The sequence below is a fragment of the Micromys minutus genome (genome assembly GCF_963924665.1).
Source record: "Micromys minutus genome assembly, chromosome: 30".
In the NCBI taxonomy this organism is placed as follows: Eukaryota; Metazoa; Chordata; class Mammalia; order Rodentia; family Muridae; genus Micromys; species Micromys minutus.
The window spans coordinates 20,652,822-20,671,375 of NC_137965.1; the positions used below are offsets into that span (position 1 = coordinate 20,652,822).

The following is an 18,554-nucleotide window of genomic DNA, read 5'->3' on the forward strand; positions in this document are numbered from 1 at the left end:
AGCTTACATTTTCATATTCCTCATTGTCTCCCCTATTGACTCTGGGTGGCAAGGGCCCAAGAGTCTTCTCCTTCTAACTCATCAGCATCCATTCCAAGCCACCAGCCTGCATACACCATTCTTTTCCCCATTAGTTTCAGGCTCCTCTCTCTCTTCCCAGTTCTTCCTTGGTTAGCTCACGCTTACCTTCTGATTACACTTGAAGTACCAGATGAGCTCAGCTATCCATCCCAATTCGGTAGCTTCACTTGTTCTGCCATCATCCTACCTCAGCCAGCCAGCATCCCTGGATTTCTCTTGATTTTGTCATTTCCCGTCAGGCTCCTCCCTCCACATCCTGGATCCAGTATTCATTCTTCAGCCAATAACTATTTTTTCAATCACCGCTCCAAGAACACCCAAAGCCCAGTGGGGTGTGTGAACCTCTATGTATTTCTTCATTCTCCCTCCCCCCACCTTTCTGCATTTTCAGAGGAAGGTAGAATCCACACTCCTCTGTTCCCTGATCACCCTGCAAGGAATCTGAACTCACCCTTGGTCAATCTTTCTCTTTAGTTTTATATTTCTCCAGGACAGTGACTACCACTGCTCATGATATATACTGAACATTTCTATGTCTATATAACAGAACTTATGTTTTCAGCCCAACCTGATACTGATGGGAATTGCTTTTTTTATACCTCTATTCATTATAGCTTAGAATGATTCATAGCACACAGTAGGTGCCCAAAGATTCATAGCATATAGTAGGTGATCAATATTATCTTCTTCCCTATCTTCCTTGGAATGAAAGAAGAGAGGGAAGAAAGCTTAGGTTTTCTAGGACATAGCCATCAATATTACAGTGATGTACTTACTATATTGCCATAACTAATCAGGGTAATATTAATTTTGATTATTGCTTGATTAAATTCTAGGAGAATGCAAAGTGGCTCAACTTGCATGCAAATCTAAGATTATTACAGTTGGCTTCTTTCCCTATTAATTACATAGTGAGTCTGAAATAAATATGGAAACAATTTGCAAACATTGGTGTAAGTTAGAGAGAAGGCTCCATTATCTGAACAGAGGACTTGGGTAGCAGCAATTCTTTCAAGAAGTCTAAGGTTCTCAATGAAAATGGCTATGAAGTTATCATGAAGATGAACACATGGAGGGTTCAGGTAATAACTCATGCCTGCAATGCAGGGAGATGTAGCTTGGACTTAAATAAACATTTATATCTGCAATTCTAGGAGCTTACCCTATAAGGAATCAAGGAGGCATACTATAACATGTTAACTCAACGATGTGGTAAAACCCACAATTGCTTATTTTTCCCTGCCCCTTTCTGGTTTTAATCTCATATCAGCAATAGGAAATGGTGCTTTGCTATCCACACATACTGTGATGGTTGACTTCTAGAGCCACCTGGGAGATGGACCTTAGCACATCCCTGAGAGGGATTATCTTTGTTGCATGAATTGAGGTGGTAAGCCACACCCACTGTGGGCAGAACCATTCCCTGTCCTATGTGAGTGGAGAAGGAGAGCTAAGCAGTAGGAAGCATTCATTCCTCTATGCTTCATGACTGGATGTGATGTGAGCAGCTGCTTTCAGCTTCTGTCTCCTTCTCTTACTGTCTTTTACCCTTGAACTGAGGAGCAGAATAAATCCTTTGTCTCTTGAGTTGCTTTTTTTTTTTTTTTTTTTTTTTTTTTTTTTTTTTAAGGGCTGTCTTATTATAGCAACAAGTAAGACAATTTAGACATGTAACAAACCAAAACACAACCCAGAATACATTGGCAAAACTGAATCAATGCAATTCCAATTGCCATTGGAATTGGCTAGGGTTGGCAAAGAGTAAGATTCGACAGCAGAGTATCAGTTAGGCCAGCTAAAACGTTACCAATTATTTAGTGTAAGTATTGCAAGGGCAATTAAACACCAAGATGAACTATATACTGATATAGACTCTGTAAGTTCCTAGAAGGATTAAGAGAGGCTCAGTTGTCCCTTGGTTTCCATGGGGATGAGTTTCAGTATTCCCACTGGATTCAAAGCATTGGGGATATTTAAGTCACTTCCTTACACAGATTGGGGAGGAGTATTTAGATACAATGTATACACATCCCTTAGTGTACTTTAAATCATTCTCAGATTACTAATAATATGTACTAGAATGCAAATTATATATATTATATCATTTATAACATTTGTACTAATTTTTATTTTAATATTTTTGTGTGGATGTATATGTGCATGTGTATGATTTTAGGAAGGCTTAAGTATGCCATATGTGGAGGTCAGAGGACAACTTTTTTTTCTTATATTTCCCCTTGTTTGGGGCAGGGTCCCTTTGTCACACATGGCTGTTGTAGCTAGCTTGGAGGTTCCCCTGTCCTACTGTAAGACACTGGGATTAGCTATTGTGTCTTTACATGGGTCCTAGAGATTTAAACTCAGGTCACACTTGCATGGCAAGTGGCTTTATCCTCTGGGTCATCTTAGGCTTTTTGCTACCGATGTATTTCCTAACAATTTTCATTCTGTGATTGTCTGAATCTACAGATGTGAACCCAGCAATACAGAAAGCCAGTTCTGTGTTATGTAGTCAAAAGTATAAGCAGGCATATGTTTGCGTGTATGTGTGTGTGTGCATGTGTATGTGTGTATGTACACGTGTGTCTATACCATCCATTTTATGTCACATAGTCACCTATGCATAGCGAGTGGCTGCAATAAAGTATAAGCAACACACTGGGTACACAGGAGCCTGCACACCCACTCACAGATGTATCAGGAACGTCTGTGCCTATTGATCCCTTAGGCATGATTTGTCTCTGCCTTTGTTTGTTCATGTGCCACTATGCCGGGCCTGCTTACTACTCAGGTCTTGAGATGAAATGCTCTGGCAGGGAGCAGATGTACCAATTAATAACCTGTCAGGTCTGATGGCTAGAGGAGGGGGAATGTATCTCCACATGTATCTCTGGCCTGGCTTTCTTTCCTATTTCAGGGTGCTGTGGGTCAGGAGACACATGCTGCCTCCCCAGGGAGGGTGCAAACTGTCTCATTAGTGTCTATCTTTCATGACACTCTGATGTGGCTTTTGAAAGGATGACTTACCTGCTCTTCTCCAAGGATCCTGAAGTGATGGAGCTCTTTAATCAGGGAGTTGGGACAGCCAGCTGTGGGAGAGGAGAATCGATCACAAACGTGTGGCTGTCATTCTGTACACACCTTTCTTATATGCTGTTGTGACTTCCAACAGCTGATGCCTATGCTGACAAGGACACAAAGGTGCACCTGAAAACACATGTCTCACCAGCCACCAAGGAGCCAGACCTTCAGAGCAGTGTTGGCTCAGACCGTCTTTTCCTTAGGAAAAGGCCTGTGTGTGAATCCAGCCTTGCCCGTGCCCTAGAATGGAGATTATGACCTGGTCTTAGGATACCAGGGTCCTTCTGGACCTTATAAATGTGCTCTGATACACAGCTGGAGTTTGTGGGGCTGGAAGGGGACAGTCAGTGATTCTAGGTTCTTGAATGCTGATCCGGTGGTATTTCCTGACCACCAGGACCTGTGTCCTGCTCATTAAGACTTAGGGATGGAGGCATCCTGTCCTAGCAAGATCTGTCAAGGTTTGGAAATTTCCACTACCTTTGAGTTCTTCCAGTCATCAAACCTTTCAATTGTTTTCCTTTAGTAATAAAGTGACATAAACAAAACCTATACACATACTACATTTAATAGATGCCCACAGCCGTGGATACTTTGTATCGGCTAAGACATGTCCTGCCTGTACCTTCTTAATGGAATTATTCCACAGCGTTGGGCTGGAGTCATTCATAATATTAGCTCCAGAAACAAATTTGATATTAAAAACCTGTTCCTCTGAGATAAGCCCCACAGATAGCATAAATTCATCGACATTTCCATTAAGGAAATTGGATCATGTGTGGAACCTGTCAAAGAAGTCACTGAGACAATTCTCCTTCACTGGGGACCAGGAGGATAAAGCACAAGGGAAGAGGGTTTCCTGGGTGAGAGCTGGTTAAGGGATAATAAGACTTGCCTTCAGATAGGTGAACGAGTGTTTGCGTATTGTTCTAGACTGCAGGACGAAATTACAGAATAGGCTAGTGAAGAGAGGTGTACACATAGGGCTGAGTATTGACATGGGACATTTAAGAGGATTTGGCGTGATGATAATTCTATGTGTTGATTGGCCATGGTGAAACCCAGAGAGGAGGCTAACCAGGATGTTTCTAGCATTAGAATTGGTAGGTTGGGATAGGTTATCTGCCTGTGAAATGAGCCAATTCGAGCAAGATTAGATCATATTAAATGCATGTTTATTGGGAAGCTGCATGCTCACTGGGTCTATGGAAGGAGGCCTGGGGGAGGGTGTTCCATGGGAGAGAAGGGGCAGGGAGAGGGAAGAGAGAGAGAAAGGGTGTATGCACAGAGAGCGAGGAAAAGGAGAAAAGCGAGAGAGGCCAGAATGTCTGGATAATGTAGGGAAGAGCCCCTGGGGGAAGGGCAGCCTGGATTCTGGGCTGGAAAGTTTCAAGGCTGGGGGCAAGGTATGCCAGGTAGGGAATGAGGGATGCTGGGAGAACCTCAGGCCAGCTCTGCTTTGGTGTGCACCTCAGTCCCTTGTCTCTGGTTCTGAAACCCACCAGGCTGTATGCAAACGATCTTCCCTCACTCATGCGAGTGAGCATCACAGCCCATCCAGTGCACTAGATGTGAGCGGTAGGAGACAGTGAGGCAGGCTGGGGCCTTCTGGACCTGGACCTTGCCCTCAGATCTCAGTGACCCTGGTCTTTGGTCCTTGGACCTGGGGATTTACCGGGCCCCGGTCCTAATCTTTCCCTTTTGTTCCAAGAGTGAGTTATATTTCTCCTTCTTGGTTCTCTGGCCAGAGAGGGATGACTGAGACTTCTCAGCTTCCATACCCATGTGCAGCAATTTCAACACATCCTCTCTCATATGTTTTTGTGGGTGCCGACTTGACTGGATTTTGAATCAGCTAACACACAAGCCACTGGGCCATTCCGTGAGGGACTTTCTCCTCCAGGTTATCTGGAGCAGGAAGGCCTGCTGTAACCACAAGGGACACCTTCGGGGAACACCTCAGATCCAAGGACAGGGCGGGGGGTAGGGGAGAAGGGAAGATTTTGCTCTTTGCCTGCTTGGCCTCACTTTTGATCCAAAGTCCATCTATCCTGTGGCTGCTGTGTTCATTCTGTGGTATTCAAAACCTACATCTACAAGCTTCCGATGTGGACTGAAGACCAGTATTCTTCAGTCCCACTGGAATTACTGAAGTACTCGGCCTTAAGGACTGAGCGAGTGTCAGCCTTTCTAGTATGAGACAGTCATTGTTGGATTACCTAGACCACAATCCTGTAAGCCATGCAAATAAACCCTGTGTGTGCGCATGCACTCACATGCACGCATGTGCACATGTGCCGCTCATTATGTCAGTTCTGTTCCTTCGGAGAACCCTGGCTGATATAGTGGCTCCTACTTAGGTAATACAGATGTTTTTTTTAATTTAAAAAACAAATGAAATATTTTGGTGGAAAACATAATAAATTAATGGTCATAGATATATCCAATACCACAGAGGAGATAGTTTAGCGTCTTGGAGTGAGAACTGAGTAGGTTCTGGGGCAGGAGGCAGAGAAGTCTTGCCAGTGAGAAAGGCTGTTTGCGGGGCTTCCCATTCCCAGGCTGCTGCTCTGATGAGCATCTGAGGAACTAGCTAAGGTGCATGTGCTGTTTGATTGGCAGTGTTACTGAGCAGTGCTATGGAAATTCAGCCACACGCCAGTCTTCCCACTTCAGAGCTCTTCATGAGCAGGAAGGATGTCTTAGTTTTCCGAAACGGTGATGGAAACAGAGGTGGACGGAACGCAAAGGATGAGTCGTCATGGAGGTTTTTATAGTCCCGGGGTTCGCGCTGAGAGAATGAAAAGTGGTTAAGGGAAAAGAGGTGGGAAATCAGGGGCAACCCGTAGCTCAGAGAGGTAGGGGGAGATGGAGAGGGAGGCAGCTGCACTTGGAGGTACCAACCAAGTACCACGCGCACCTTAGCTAGGTCTTTAGATGTCCATCAGAACAACAATCTGAAAATGACTGCTCAGCGTCAGCAGAACGGCGGTGCTTGCCCCAGTAAACCAACAGTTTGTCTGCTCGTGTCTTAACAGTTTCATCTGCATTACAAGTGTTTACTTTTGACTTTTAGTTACATAAGCATAAAATATTTATACCTCAGTTTATGTCTAGGCATATTTAAATATGTAACCATAGAAATAAATTGTCCAATCTAAAGGTTTTAGAGACTTCTTTCTCCTTTATAAGCGGTGGTTGACATCGCTGAAAATTGAGAAGAAAAATGGTCTCCCCTTACTTTTATGCCAGATAAATAAGAGACAGAATTTAAAATTAGCTCAACTTCAGAATTTATATTCTGGAGCTCTCTTAAGGCACTAGGATTGATGTCAACCACAGCTTAAAAATAGACAGCCTGAACTGAAGACCTAACAATTACCTTCAGCACCTGCGAGACACCACTAACTCCAACAAACAAGGATGGGTACGGCATATATTGAAAGGTGGCTAAAGTCAAGGTGCTTGAGACATGCACTGAGTAATACCCATCAGCTCTGAACAACATCAGGACATAAATCAAGGAAGTGACAGGTACAGACAATGTAAAAACGGCTCTCAAAACCCAGAGAGCTAGAAATGTACGCCAGGTGCACAGAATGTCAGTGTAGGGTATGTGAAATTTTGTCTGGATAAAACTGGGTCAAGCTCTAACTAAAATACTACAAGGAGAGAAAGTTGTGAAGGACGAGATGCATGGCCAATAGCAAGAAATACAAAGAATCTGCTAGGCTTTTCATCTTACACAAGGTTACCATGAGCCTGCAAAAAGAAAAAAAAAAAAAAAAAAAAAAAAAAAAAAAAGGTTTGCAAGGCTGCGTGCTCAGCAGCTGCCTGTCCAACCGTGGACTGTGTGGCCACCGTAGCAATCCTCATGTCCTCTCTGAGTCCCCCCGTTTTGCCTTCAAATCTTGTCCTCACCTCAATCCCTTGTAATACACTAGTTAGTTATGACATGTGTCTTCCCATGACAGCATTCTGCAATTCACAGGTGAACTCACTAACTGTCGGGGCATCTTCTTTCTGCATCTTATTTAGGTTAATGGGAAAAAATGGGAGGGAGTGGAAAGAGGAAAATATGGAGTGGGTCTCAATACCCTTTTTTCTTTTCTATTCATCTCAGCTGTCATTCTCAGCTCCTCAAAGGCTCAACTTATCCTTTCTCTCCCCCTCCATTTCTACAATGCTGAGTTTGTTCAACTGTATATTTAAATAGTCCTCCTTAGAAATCCAGTCTAACGTACAATTCCTGCCCACTTCCTCTTGACTTTTCCTTTCATCTAATTTTTAGAAAAGAATAGCGTACAGGCATAGTCACCATTAGACACAGCACATAGAGAGGCACATCACAATGCAGAATAGCTTATAGCCACTGTCACCATTGGACACAGAAGGTATAGGTACACATAACAAGAAAATATCAAAATTGGGGGCTTCATACCTTTTGACCCAAGTTTTGGCTTGACCAGAGTTCTGTACCAACTACTTTGTTTGCTGTAGATGATTGGATATGCATCTGAATGAATATGCTAATGTAAATGTCAGTTTCTTTATCATAATTTCTGCTTTGAACTGGTGTTTTGAATGCACATAAAAAAAGCAAAGATGCTTTGGCAATATGACATGGGGAATAAAAAGGCAAGCAAGCACAACTATTAATAATGCCATTCATGCTGTTCCTGTAGCTAAAGCTACGTATCTCAGAACATTTTCTGTCCTCAAAGGGGAAGCAGCTACTGATGGAATCACACCACCATCCATCATGCAAAGCAACAATGGTGGGGCTTCCTGTACCCCAGTTCTGATATGTAAAGAGTTGTAAGTTGCTACATTCATCCTTCCAAGAAGAATGGTCTCTAGAAACCAAATATCAACCATTTTTCTTGGGCCCACAGGAGAACTGATGTTACTGGGTAAGAACCCTCTTACCATTTGGACAGAAAGGCCAGGTATGGCAACCAGGGTCATAACCATATAGGCAGGATTAGTTGTTGATTCTGATCTGCCCCGGGTGGTAGTGTAGAGTAGCTAGGGGTAAGAAACACATACTGGAGTCCAGTCACCAGTACAGACTTTTCTGGTCTGTACTCACAGGGGCTTCTGAGGATCTGTGTCTATTCATAACAAAAGTGTACTCCTTAGGGAAAAGGATGCAGACAGCTCTATCCCCCTAGTCTGCCTGTCTTTAAATGGGATTAGATAGGGATGGGGCAGTCAGCAAGAGTGAAGGCTTCCAGTGAATCCATGGGTAAGGTCTGGATATCACAAGCTATTTCGAAGGTTAAATTCCTAAGTAACATTCCCTTTCAGAGATTGAAAAAACAGACCCATATCTGGAATATTGTAACCCATGCTCCATTCACAGCATATTACATTACTAACAGGATTCCGGGAAACCAACAGTGGATTCTAGCTGCAAGAGCAGCATTGCACAGAAGAGGAAGCAATCCCAGAGGTGGGCTGGGGATAAGACTCAGTAGTGGTAGAACACTTGTTATCATGCAAGAGACATTGGGTTCAATTCAGTTCCCTTGCCAAAAGAGATAGGAGACAAAACAAACACACAAACAGGATATGAGAGGTATCTGAACTCTGCCACTAGCAGGCACAACACACACTGCTTAATCAAAGTCCAGATCTTTAGCAGTTTAACATATATCATCACATCAAAGGCTCAGATACTTCCATTCATAGTTCCCCAAATACCATGTTCATGTTTCAGCAAAAAATTCATCAAAGCCATGATAATAGGCATGGAAAAACACAGCACAAAGAGACAAGACAAACAGAAGACACTGACTTAGGCAGAGCACTGACTGTGGATTAATAGTTAAGAAGTTTAAATAAAGATTAATGCATTATGGGTGCTGATGAAATGGGACTGCACATAGGAACAGATGTGACACAGCAGAGGTGGTTGCTAAGAAGTTAAGTACTGTGACAGAATAAAGTGCCCTTTGATGGGTAGAAGTTTGAAAGAAAGTCAAAAGAAACTTGCCAAATAGAAATGGAAAGAAAGGTAGGAACATCTAAGAACGGTGTGAGACCATCTCCACAAAGGCAGGAAGGAGAAAATTATCTTCTTCAGATAAAGAGAGTGAGACCCTGGCCCGGGCAGAGATATGATGCTCCATCTGGGCAGGTCAATCACCTGGATAAGGAAGCATCTCTCAGAAATGTTAGGTCGCAGCTCAGGCCAGGGTCCCAATCTCTTGACTAGAAGGAAATGATTTCTGCCTGAAACTCTCACTGCTCCTCTAAGACCCAAATTGAGTCTTATCTATTTGAGGCTCCCATGAATGAGATGAGAGATCAGGGATCGATGCAAAAGCAAGAGGTTTATTAGTCCAGTGCACTGGGGTGGCCCACATCCAGAGGAGAGATGATCCCGAAAGGCTGTTACAAGCAGTTTTTATACTTTTTGGGGGTAGAGGTTACATCAGCAAGGTTATAATTTAAATTAATTGGCTAAGCATATTGACCTTTAAACTTATTGGTTAGTGAGCATATGCGTCAGGATCCTAACTGGGACTCTTCAGAGGGTCAGATGGCTATCAGTCAGCACATTTTAGGATTCTCATGAGAATTGTTTACTCAAGGAAGTCCCTTAGGCCAAGGTAGGGTGGGCCACTGGGCCATTGTTTCTGCATGGGTAGGGGGTAGAGAATTCCTCACTTCTTTCACTCCTGTGACACAGAGAGACACAGAGAGGTGCACCCGTGTCATTAATAGCACTAAGAGAAGAAAGGCACTGTGCAGTAGAAATATCTCAAATGGCAGTCGACAGCTTTCCAAGGTTAGTAACAGATACCTGGTTTGTAGAAATGAGAAATTCTGCCAAGGAAGGGTAGAAATGACAGTTTTACTTAGTGGTTATGCCTAGGAATCACAACAATGTTCAGCAGGTAAAGACATTCCTAAATGTGCAATAGGAGCAGCCATATCTTGGCAGTTACCAATGAATACCTAATTAGATTTAAGGCTTGCCTAACAAGAGGAAATCCATGCCTGGTATTGGAAATATAATGAACTCTTCAGGGATAGTGAAGTCATGGATCTTAGAGAGGAACTTTTGGCTTCTATTTGACTAGACCAGCAAAATTCCTGTATCCTAAATAGAATTCTTATATCCACAGATAATTGTAGCTCTCACCCTTCATCAAAGAAACATTTATTTGCAGCCAATAAAAACCATCATAGAAAGCCGCAGATGGTCAAAATGCAGTGAATAATTCTTGGATCCAAGGCTCAGAGGGTATCTCTGAAGAGGAAATGGAAAGATTCTAAGAGCCAGGGAAGCAGAAGTCTGGTGTGAAATTATCTCTCTTAGAAACAGACATCTGTAGAACCTCTGCAATATAGCCACCTAAACAAGACCTGAATGAATACAATACAATAGTCATGTGCTTCTGTGGAAAGGGGAAAACTTACAGGACCCACCCCTGAATGAAGAGCTAAGGGGAACTAAGGAATACTCAGAGCAAGAGAATTAGTCTTTCTGAGAGATGATCCCCTCTAACTAGTTATCCAATAACAAGTGGTCATTCCTGAAATCAGATATACTCAAGTAACATTGAATGAAATCAGCAGGCTATATGTGTGTACATATCGATACATATATTATAATTAAAAATAATTAAAAAAATTAAAAAGGCCATCAATATCAACTTGAGAGGGACTTAGGGGCAGGACATGAGAGGGGTTGAAGGTAGAGAAGGGAAGAGCAAGATGTTTTAATTAAAAAATAAAGAACAACAGATCCTAATGCCTAGGAAGATACCATTTGTATATAGGCATGTCAATGTCTTCTAACTACAAATGACTGACAATCCAGGCCCAGGTAAAAGATAAAGAGTAAAAAGCTTATCTGTCCTGTCAGTCAATATTTTTATATCTCAGACATGATTTTTTAATAACTCAGCAAGCAAGCATTTGTGTGTGCATGTGTATACTGCTATATGTGTATGTTCACATGCATGTGCACACAGCTTGTTTCCTTATGGGCCATGTCAAAGCAAAACCAACCGCAAAGATACAGCAGAGGTGTACTCACAATGGAGGATTGAGGCCAAGACTGTAGAGATGACTCAGGTTGGGGCTACAGTGATGGACAGTCACTCAGACCATTGTTGAAATGTCAAGGAGCCTTCCCAACAGCCACAAGACTGCCAGATGCAATCTGGCAATTCTGTTTTTGTCAGTGGCAATCAGATTGAAATTCTGGATTTCATGTCTGTGCTGGCACTTAGTTGTCCAGTGACTAGAGACAGATTACTTGCCATGTAGTACCGTTCTGGAGAATGACAGGTCTTGCACTCGGGTTGACCTCTCCTTCAGCATGGAATTACTACTCTTGGCATCTCGACACACTGCCTGACATGTTTCCATGCTCCAAAGACTGGGGCCAGTGGTCTCCTAACAAATTCCATTTTAGTAGCAAAGTGTTCTGATTACTGGAAAGATTTTTCTAGACTTTAATTCTAGATGCGGGGTGACTAAAACTATATCTATTTTTTAATGCAATCCTTCTGTGTCTCTTCCTGTAATTTTTAGGAAATCTTCTGGATGGAATGAGCTCACAAGAAACAGATGCTCAAATCCCTGTTATTTCTCTGCCTCTCAGGTTTCACTTTGGCGTGAGCAGCCATTTCCAATTGGAATGTGGTGGCTGCCTTCATATTTGTTCACGGATTTAGTGACAGACACTGGACCACTGATGGAGAGCTGGAGGTAAAGAGGAGCCAGACTGTATCTGGGACCTCATAGAGCTTCATCCAGAGAGGTTTTTGAGAGGCTGCTTCTGTGCCTTTGCATGGCCAGGCATCCTAGACCATTCCCCTTGCTCATTCACATCCTCACTTTAATATCCCACAGTATGAAGCATCCTGCCTTGGCAACCTACTTTAAATATTAAAGCCAATAGCTAGATAGTTTCCACCTTAGAACAGACCTCTGGCCCCTGGACACAGAACCTGTCACCACAGACTGTGCCTTAAATAAAGAGTTTTGAATTAAGGCAATTACAAAGCAGCAAATGGAGAAAGGCTCCTTTTACATCTTTCTCTTAGTCTACTCTTAGATAAGATCTTCCTGGAGCCCCTCCTGTCTGCTCAGACCAGAAGAATGAAACAAACCTATGCCACAAGTTTCTTCCTGTATATTAAAATTCACCTCCTACAGCTTCCAAGTCCAGGAAGCAGGAGACTACCCCCTTCTTGTCTCCTGAAGTTTGCTAGTCTTTGTTGAAGAGATTCTACAAGCCATGCCCAGTTTTCATGGGACTCTCCCTCTTAGCAGGCAAGGCAACGCTTCAATAAAATCACTTCTCTTTGGCTTACCTGTCTTTTGTTAAAGAGATGTATTGATTTGTGTGCTTATTGAAGGTCAGGGGGAAAGATTTCTTCCCTAATAGCAGCAACATTTTCTGTCTGAATATTCAGAAGTTCTAAATGAACAAATTGCTAAACTTGTTTTGCCCTTTGACAAAGACATCTTCCAGAAAGTGTGGAAGGTGGAAGGTGGCTATACTGTTTTTTTTCCCCCTGACCCCAGACTTCCTGCCGGCTGCTCCTCAATGCCACCGAATTGCATTCCACTAGCTCCCAGCTCCCTCTGTCCTCAACGGGTTTCACACACACCTGTAACTAGCAGTCCCCCATGAGAGCCCAGTCTGGCCACTGCTTTCAGGAGGGAGAGCCAGGTAATCACTTCAGGGTTATCGGAGGTGGCATTAAGAAGGTCTTAGGTACGCTGGAATTCCGTGGGAGACTTGAGAGTAAAGAAATGAGGGGGTCCTGCCAGGGGCCTTTCTCAGTAGAAGCCTGCTGCAGTGGTCTCTGACAGCGGTCACCTTTTTCCATGAGGTTGCAGAATCTCACTTTAGCTTAACCATTCCTTCTGAAAGCACCTCCAAGCTTTCCCTTCATTTCTTCTGTCTTGGTGGTGTCTTTTGCTTTCTCTTTATATTACCCAACTACTGTTCTGCCTGCAGTACCTTCGCTGCATCCTTCCAGTTCTCTCTTTATAGGCACTGAACTACTTTGGAAGAGCCACTGAGCCCAGCCTATCTCTGGCTGTGGGGTCAGCATGGCAGCTGCATGGTCAGCTGTTATCTTAACACAAGAAGCTCCGTAGTTGGCACATCTGCTTACTGGCCAGTGAGATTCTCCATTCAGTCTGGTGAGTCTGAGTTGATTCTTTATGGTGTCTGATTCCTATATTCTTCCGTAAGTGCTCACACTGTTTTTGTTTGTATGGTTTTTTACTTGTAGTTGATGGATAAAGTTTATATCAAACGCATTGCTTTTAAAATTTTAGATTTAATTCATAGGTTATTTCTCTGCCGGTGAAATGAGCCAGTTCAAGCCAGATTAGATTATATTAAAGACAAATTTATTGGCAAACTGCTCTTGGGTGAGTTCATTGGCTCTAAGGATTGAGGCCAGGGCAGTTACCATGGAGAGAGAAGGAGAGAAGGAAAAGAGAAAGAGAGAAAGAATGCTTACACAGAAGAGAATGAGGAGGAGGAAAAAGAGGAGGAGGAGGAGGAAGAGGAACTCATTTGTAAAACACACTCCACTGAAAGTTGTTACAAACTGCCTGGGCCTTTGATCCCTACACCTCCCCCCCTTTAATTTCCTTGCCAATCACCACAGGGGCAATTGTGGTATCCTCTGGGTTTGATGGAAAACTGTGTTTCCAGGCTTGGGATAAAAATAGAAATGGATTCAGCTCTCTGATGTGCTACTGACACGGGCCACATGACACAAATAATCTGCAATTTGCAGATCACTGCTGTTTGGTGGGAAATGCTTTGAGGATTAATTTCTCTCTTGGTTACATCTTAGAATCCCTGACCGTAGGCTTGGCACTGACAGTTACTTTCTATTCTTCCCTTAAGGACAACTTTGAAAAGGAATCCAGCTTTAAAAAAAAAAAAAGACAGAAACAAATGGAGTGGCGATCTGAGGTGATCAAAGTCAGTACAGCAAAAGGGAATGTCCTTGGCTCACAAGACAGGGTGGGGCAGGCTTCGTGGGTAGGCCGTTTCTGAGCCCCTGGGTACCTTGTTACTGCTGGTAGGAGCTTGATTAGGATCTCCATGCACTTGGCTGAAATGGCTATTTCTGATTTAGTTGAGAGTGGGGCTCCACAGAATACGTGGCAAACTCATTGAGGTGTCTAGACAAAGCATTTGCACTAAAATTCAAGGGCAGGACTTTGCATAATCCAATTCAAAGCATTGCTACACTGGTCAACAAAGCCAACCCAATTTTAATAATTCTTCTCTGCTGAGAGTTTTATGTTTACATCGCAAAGGAAGATGTATTCTTTCCCTTTTAATAACCAGCACTTGACAAATCTCAACTTCTAGCCTAAACCCGCTAAGAGTATTGGAGTAGACGACTTTCACCTAACGGTTTATTCTGGATACACATCCAAGGGAAATGCATAGTGGTACAAGAAGAGGTTGTACCCCAACACTTCTTTGTAACCACTAAAGGGATCATCAACATTATCTGCCAATAGAAGAGAAAACCATCTAACAAATGCCCACACAGCAGCCACTTAATGCCGTGTTGCTAAAGGAGCCTGATTATGTCAATGAAACAGTCAGATGCTCCACCATGGAACATGTGCCTGAAAGGGGAAAAGGACAATCCTGACAAATGAAACATTGTCTCTGCTGTGCTGGGGACCAAAAACAAGGCTCATATGCTAGGTAGGCTCTACTGAGCTTTAGCCCCGTAGCCAGTTGGTACCCATGTCATGTAATTTTAGAAGATGATGAACAGAATCTAGAAGGGAAACTAAAATGCTTGTTCCAAGGGCCATGTGTAGGGCAGGAGAAGGTGTGCAAGAAAAGTTCTTTTTGAGGGAGCTGGTAAGATGGACCAATGGTTAAGAGTTTCTCGGCTACTCTTGCAACTGCACTGGAATTACTTGGGATGACAACTACATACATTTTTGGTTTAGTTGGATCTAATGCCCTCTGCTGGATTCCTCCCAGCCCCCCACACATGAGGTATACATTCATGCACACCTACACAGATACTCATGAAAAAGGTCTTTTAGAAAACAGATTTCTTGTTGAGAAAATGACATGGAAGCAAAGGCTTTTTGGGAGAATGTTAATATGCGTTAGAGTAAAATGTAGCAAAATAGATAAATGTCAAAGCCATAAAGTGGAGGAAACAAGCCGTAACAACCCATCCATAACATTTATGTGCGTGTAAAAAAAAAACCCTCTAAACAGCATGGGTACCCACACTGTTGGAACAACATCATTGCTGGGAATGAAAACACCATTTCCGAGTCCCCTAGATTCAGAGAGAAGCATAAGCAGAGGGGAGTTTGTGGGGGGAAGGCTTCCACTCCACCTTTAACGTGCAGTAGAATTGTTAAAAGCAAAGAGCTGCTGAGCAAAAAGCACCCACTCATCTTAGTACATGCACACAGTGCATCTAATCCTCACCATAACCCATGAAGCAGGGCTTTCTTATCCTAATTTAACGCGGTGAGTGTGTGTGTGTGCGCATGCATGCGTGTGTGTGCATTAGAGTGCCCATGCGTCCAGCGTACGGGTCATAGGGCAACTCTGTAGAAACAGGTTACCTCCTTCCACTTGTATGTGGGTTCTGGGGATAGTACTGAGATCACCAGGTTGGAGAAACACTTTGCTTGCAGCTCATCCCGCCTGCCCTTTTAGTTTTATGTTAAAAGAAGCAGAGAAAGACTAGAGGACCCAAGAGCTGTGGAAGACCGGTGTGAACACAGGAGCTTATGCTCACTGCATTGTTTTCCATCTCCAAGTGCATGTTTGTAAATTCTCATGACACTACAAAACTGCAGTTTTTATTATGTTAAAAAACAAACAAAGAAACCCCCCCAAAAAAAAAACCAAAACCAAAACCTTTACAAAGAGTTCCCATTTGGTTGTATTAAACTCAGATGTTTGTGATTTCATAATTGAAAATATACATAATAAATCTAGAGAAATCCAATAAATTGTGGCTCCGGGAAGGGAGACCTTGTAGTGTAATCCCTACAGCATCGCTTTTGCCTTATGGCTCACGGTTACCTGGGTGTCGCAACCACAAACATTTTCAAAATAGGTTGACAGAAGCTATGAAATATTTATTCACCTTCTTGAAGCAATTCCTTCCCAAGAAGCAAGGACACCTTCTCCAGGGCTTCGAAGCAACGTGAGATGCGAATCATGCAGATTGATATTTTCCAGTTTGTCACAGCTGCTCTGTGAATTGAATGCCTCTATGTGATCTCCCTGCAGCTAGGAAGTGACCTGTCTTCTAGTGAGGCACTGAAGAATCAGCCTCATGGATATTAAGACATAAGCACTAACTTTTCATTTCACAAATAAATAAATACCGCGGCTATTGGTAGGAGGTAAATGCCCCTAGTAACTCATTCAAATCTTCTGAACAACCTTCACTATGTGTCTACAATGCAAGAGGCCAGGGGCAAGAGAGGACGATAAAATGAGCCAGGTAGGGATTCTGGCTTCCCGGAGATTCTTGAAGAGATAACATGCATATTAGCCAACTGCAGAAATGCAGACAGAAGTGAGGGACGGGGCACAATCAAAGAGAAAACAAAAGGGGCCAGGGACAGAATCGAAGGCCTGAAGGCTGAAGATGGAGGGTCTGGGGATACCACGCAGCCATGTGGGGGCGGGAGAGAGCTGGAGACATCCACAGCCACACTGCCTCACTGCTGTGCTTGAAAACAGACACCACAGAGACCTAATTATTTGTTCCAGAAAAATTCTTCCCTGGAAGAGAAGCTTGTAAAGCAATAAATAACCTTGCTGTTGGCTTTGAGAGATTCCTACAAATAATTTAGCCAGACAGTTTCCTCACCTTCGGAGCCATCTCTGAATAAGACAATAGATGGTTCCACCCTGGCAGTAGCTCTCCTATTGGACGGCAGCATCCTTACCAAAAGTTCTTTTAACTGCCTTCTCACTCTGTCTGACAAACCCGAGCTCGTGGCACAAACCTGACTGGTTGCAGCCAGTTTTCCACCTCCCACATTGAAAGCTCTGCTGCTGTCACTGGATCCTAGATCCCTAGGTCTTAAGATCCTCTCCCTCCATCTCTTCAGTATGGGGCACCATGGCTGTCTGGTGCAGAGCTACTGATATAAATGCTTTTCTGTGGTTATATGGGAGTTAACAGAAGATACGAAAGACTAGGCAGAAGAGGCTGTCACAAAACACCACAGACACATGTTTCTAATCTCTGTGTTTGATGGATATCAGAACTTTTTAAAGAATTCGAGACCGCTGTTTTTGGAGTCTTGTCTTCCTCTTTGGAATTCTTTCTTTGTTAATGACCAATAGATAGATGGTTGTGATTATGCATGCCTATAAGAGGTTTTTAAAGGGGATGCATACAAGTCTGTGTGTATGTATATACATGTACACACACACTCACACAAACATCTATGTGTGTGTATAAATATTTAATGGAGTTTTAAAGCCATAAGAAATGAATCTACATTGCTATATTTTTTGTAGGGAAATGGATACAACTGGACATGATAATAATAAGTGAATAGGATGACAATAAAATAATTCTTGATTTTTTTTAATTGAGGGGACCAATGGGAGTTGGGAGAAAAGAGAGGATCTAAAAGAACACATACCCAAAGTACAAAATATATCTGTACAAATACCTTAAAAATACAAGGCCTATTGCAGCACAGAGCAAGCTCCCCAACATCAAAGTCAACTTAGCCAGTCAACAGAATGTCAGTGCTAGAGAGGGAAGGTTCTCGGGGTGAAGAGTCGTGTAACACTCCATCTTTCTTCTGCTGCTGTCAACAGCTCAGTCCAGTGCGGGTGGAATCTGTGCTCCCTTTTAATGCGCGTATCCACTGGTCTCTCTGAATGGGCATGAGCATGTGGGCAAAAGGACCCTGTGTGGTTATGATTCCAAGGTGGATCTGACCAGAGGGGAGTGCCCCATGGACTACTCCCCAATAGAGAAAGCAGGAAGCAGGGTGCTGGATGGCACACAGAGAAGTTTGTTCAGTTTAGGACTGCTGGGTTCTGGGTGATTGGCAGATGCTCAGCTTGGTAGGAACTGGATTTGGGATTCTTCTGGACCTCTGCATTCTGCCTTAACCTGTCTCAAAATTAGACTTCATGGTGTATTTGGGTGCCACCAGGTTTGGAAAAATCAGCAACTTCCAAACTACTAAGTAAATGACAGTCAGATTTTAGGGATTTGTATAACTTAAAGTAGAGGTGAACACAGGATGGGGGTGCAGCTCAGTTGGCAGAGCTTCTCCAGCAAGGAAGTCCTTGCCTTGATCCCCAACACCACATTAACCTGGTAGGGTAGACAAGCCTATAGATCTCAGCATTC

The 18,554-nt window shown here is 43.1% G+C and overlaps 1 protein-coding gene across 2 annotated transcripts in view; it reads right to left on the minus strand.

Moving 5' to 3' along the window:
* PRKN (parkin RBR E3 ubiquitin protein ligase) overlaps positions 1-18,554 on the minus strand; it is a 1,122,166-nt gene that overhangs the window by 202,391 nt on the left and 901,221 nt on the right. For both annotated transcript variants that reach the window (XM_080941626.1, XM_080941625.1), the window contains exon 8: positions 3,109-3,170. In XM_080941626.1, coding sequence (XP_080797752.1) covers positions 3,109-3,170 — 62 coding nt within the window. The remainder of the gene's footprint in view (positions 1-3,108; positions 3,171-18,554) is intronic.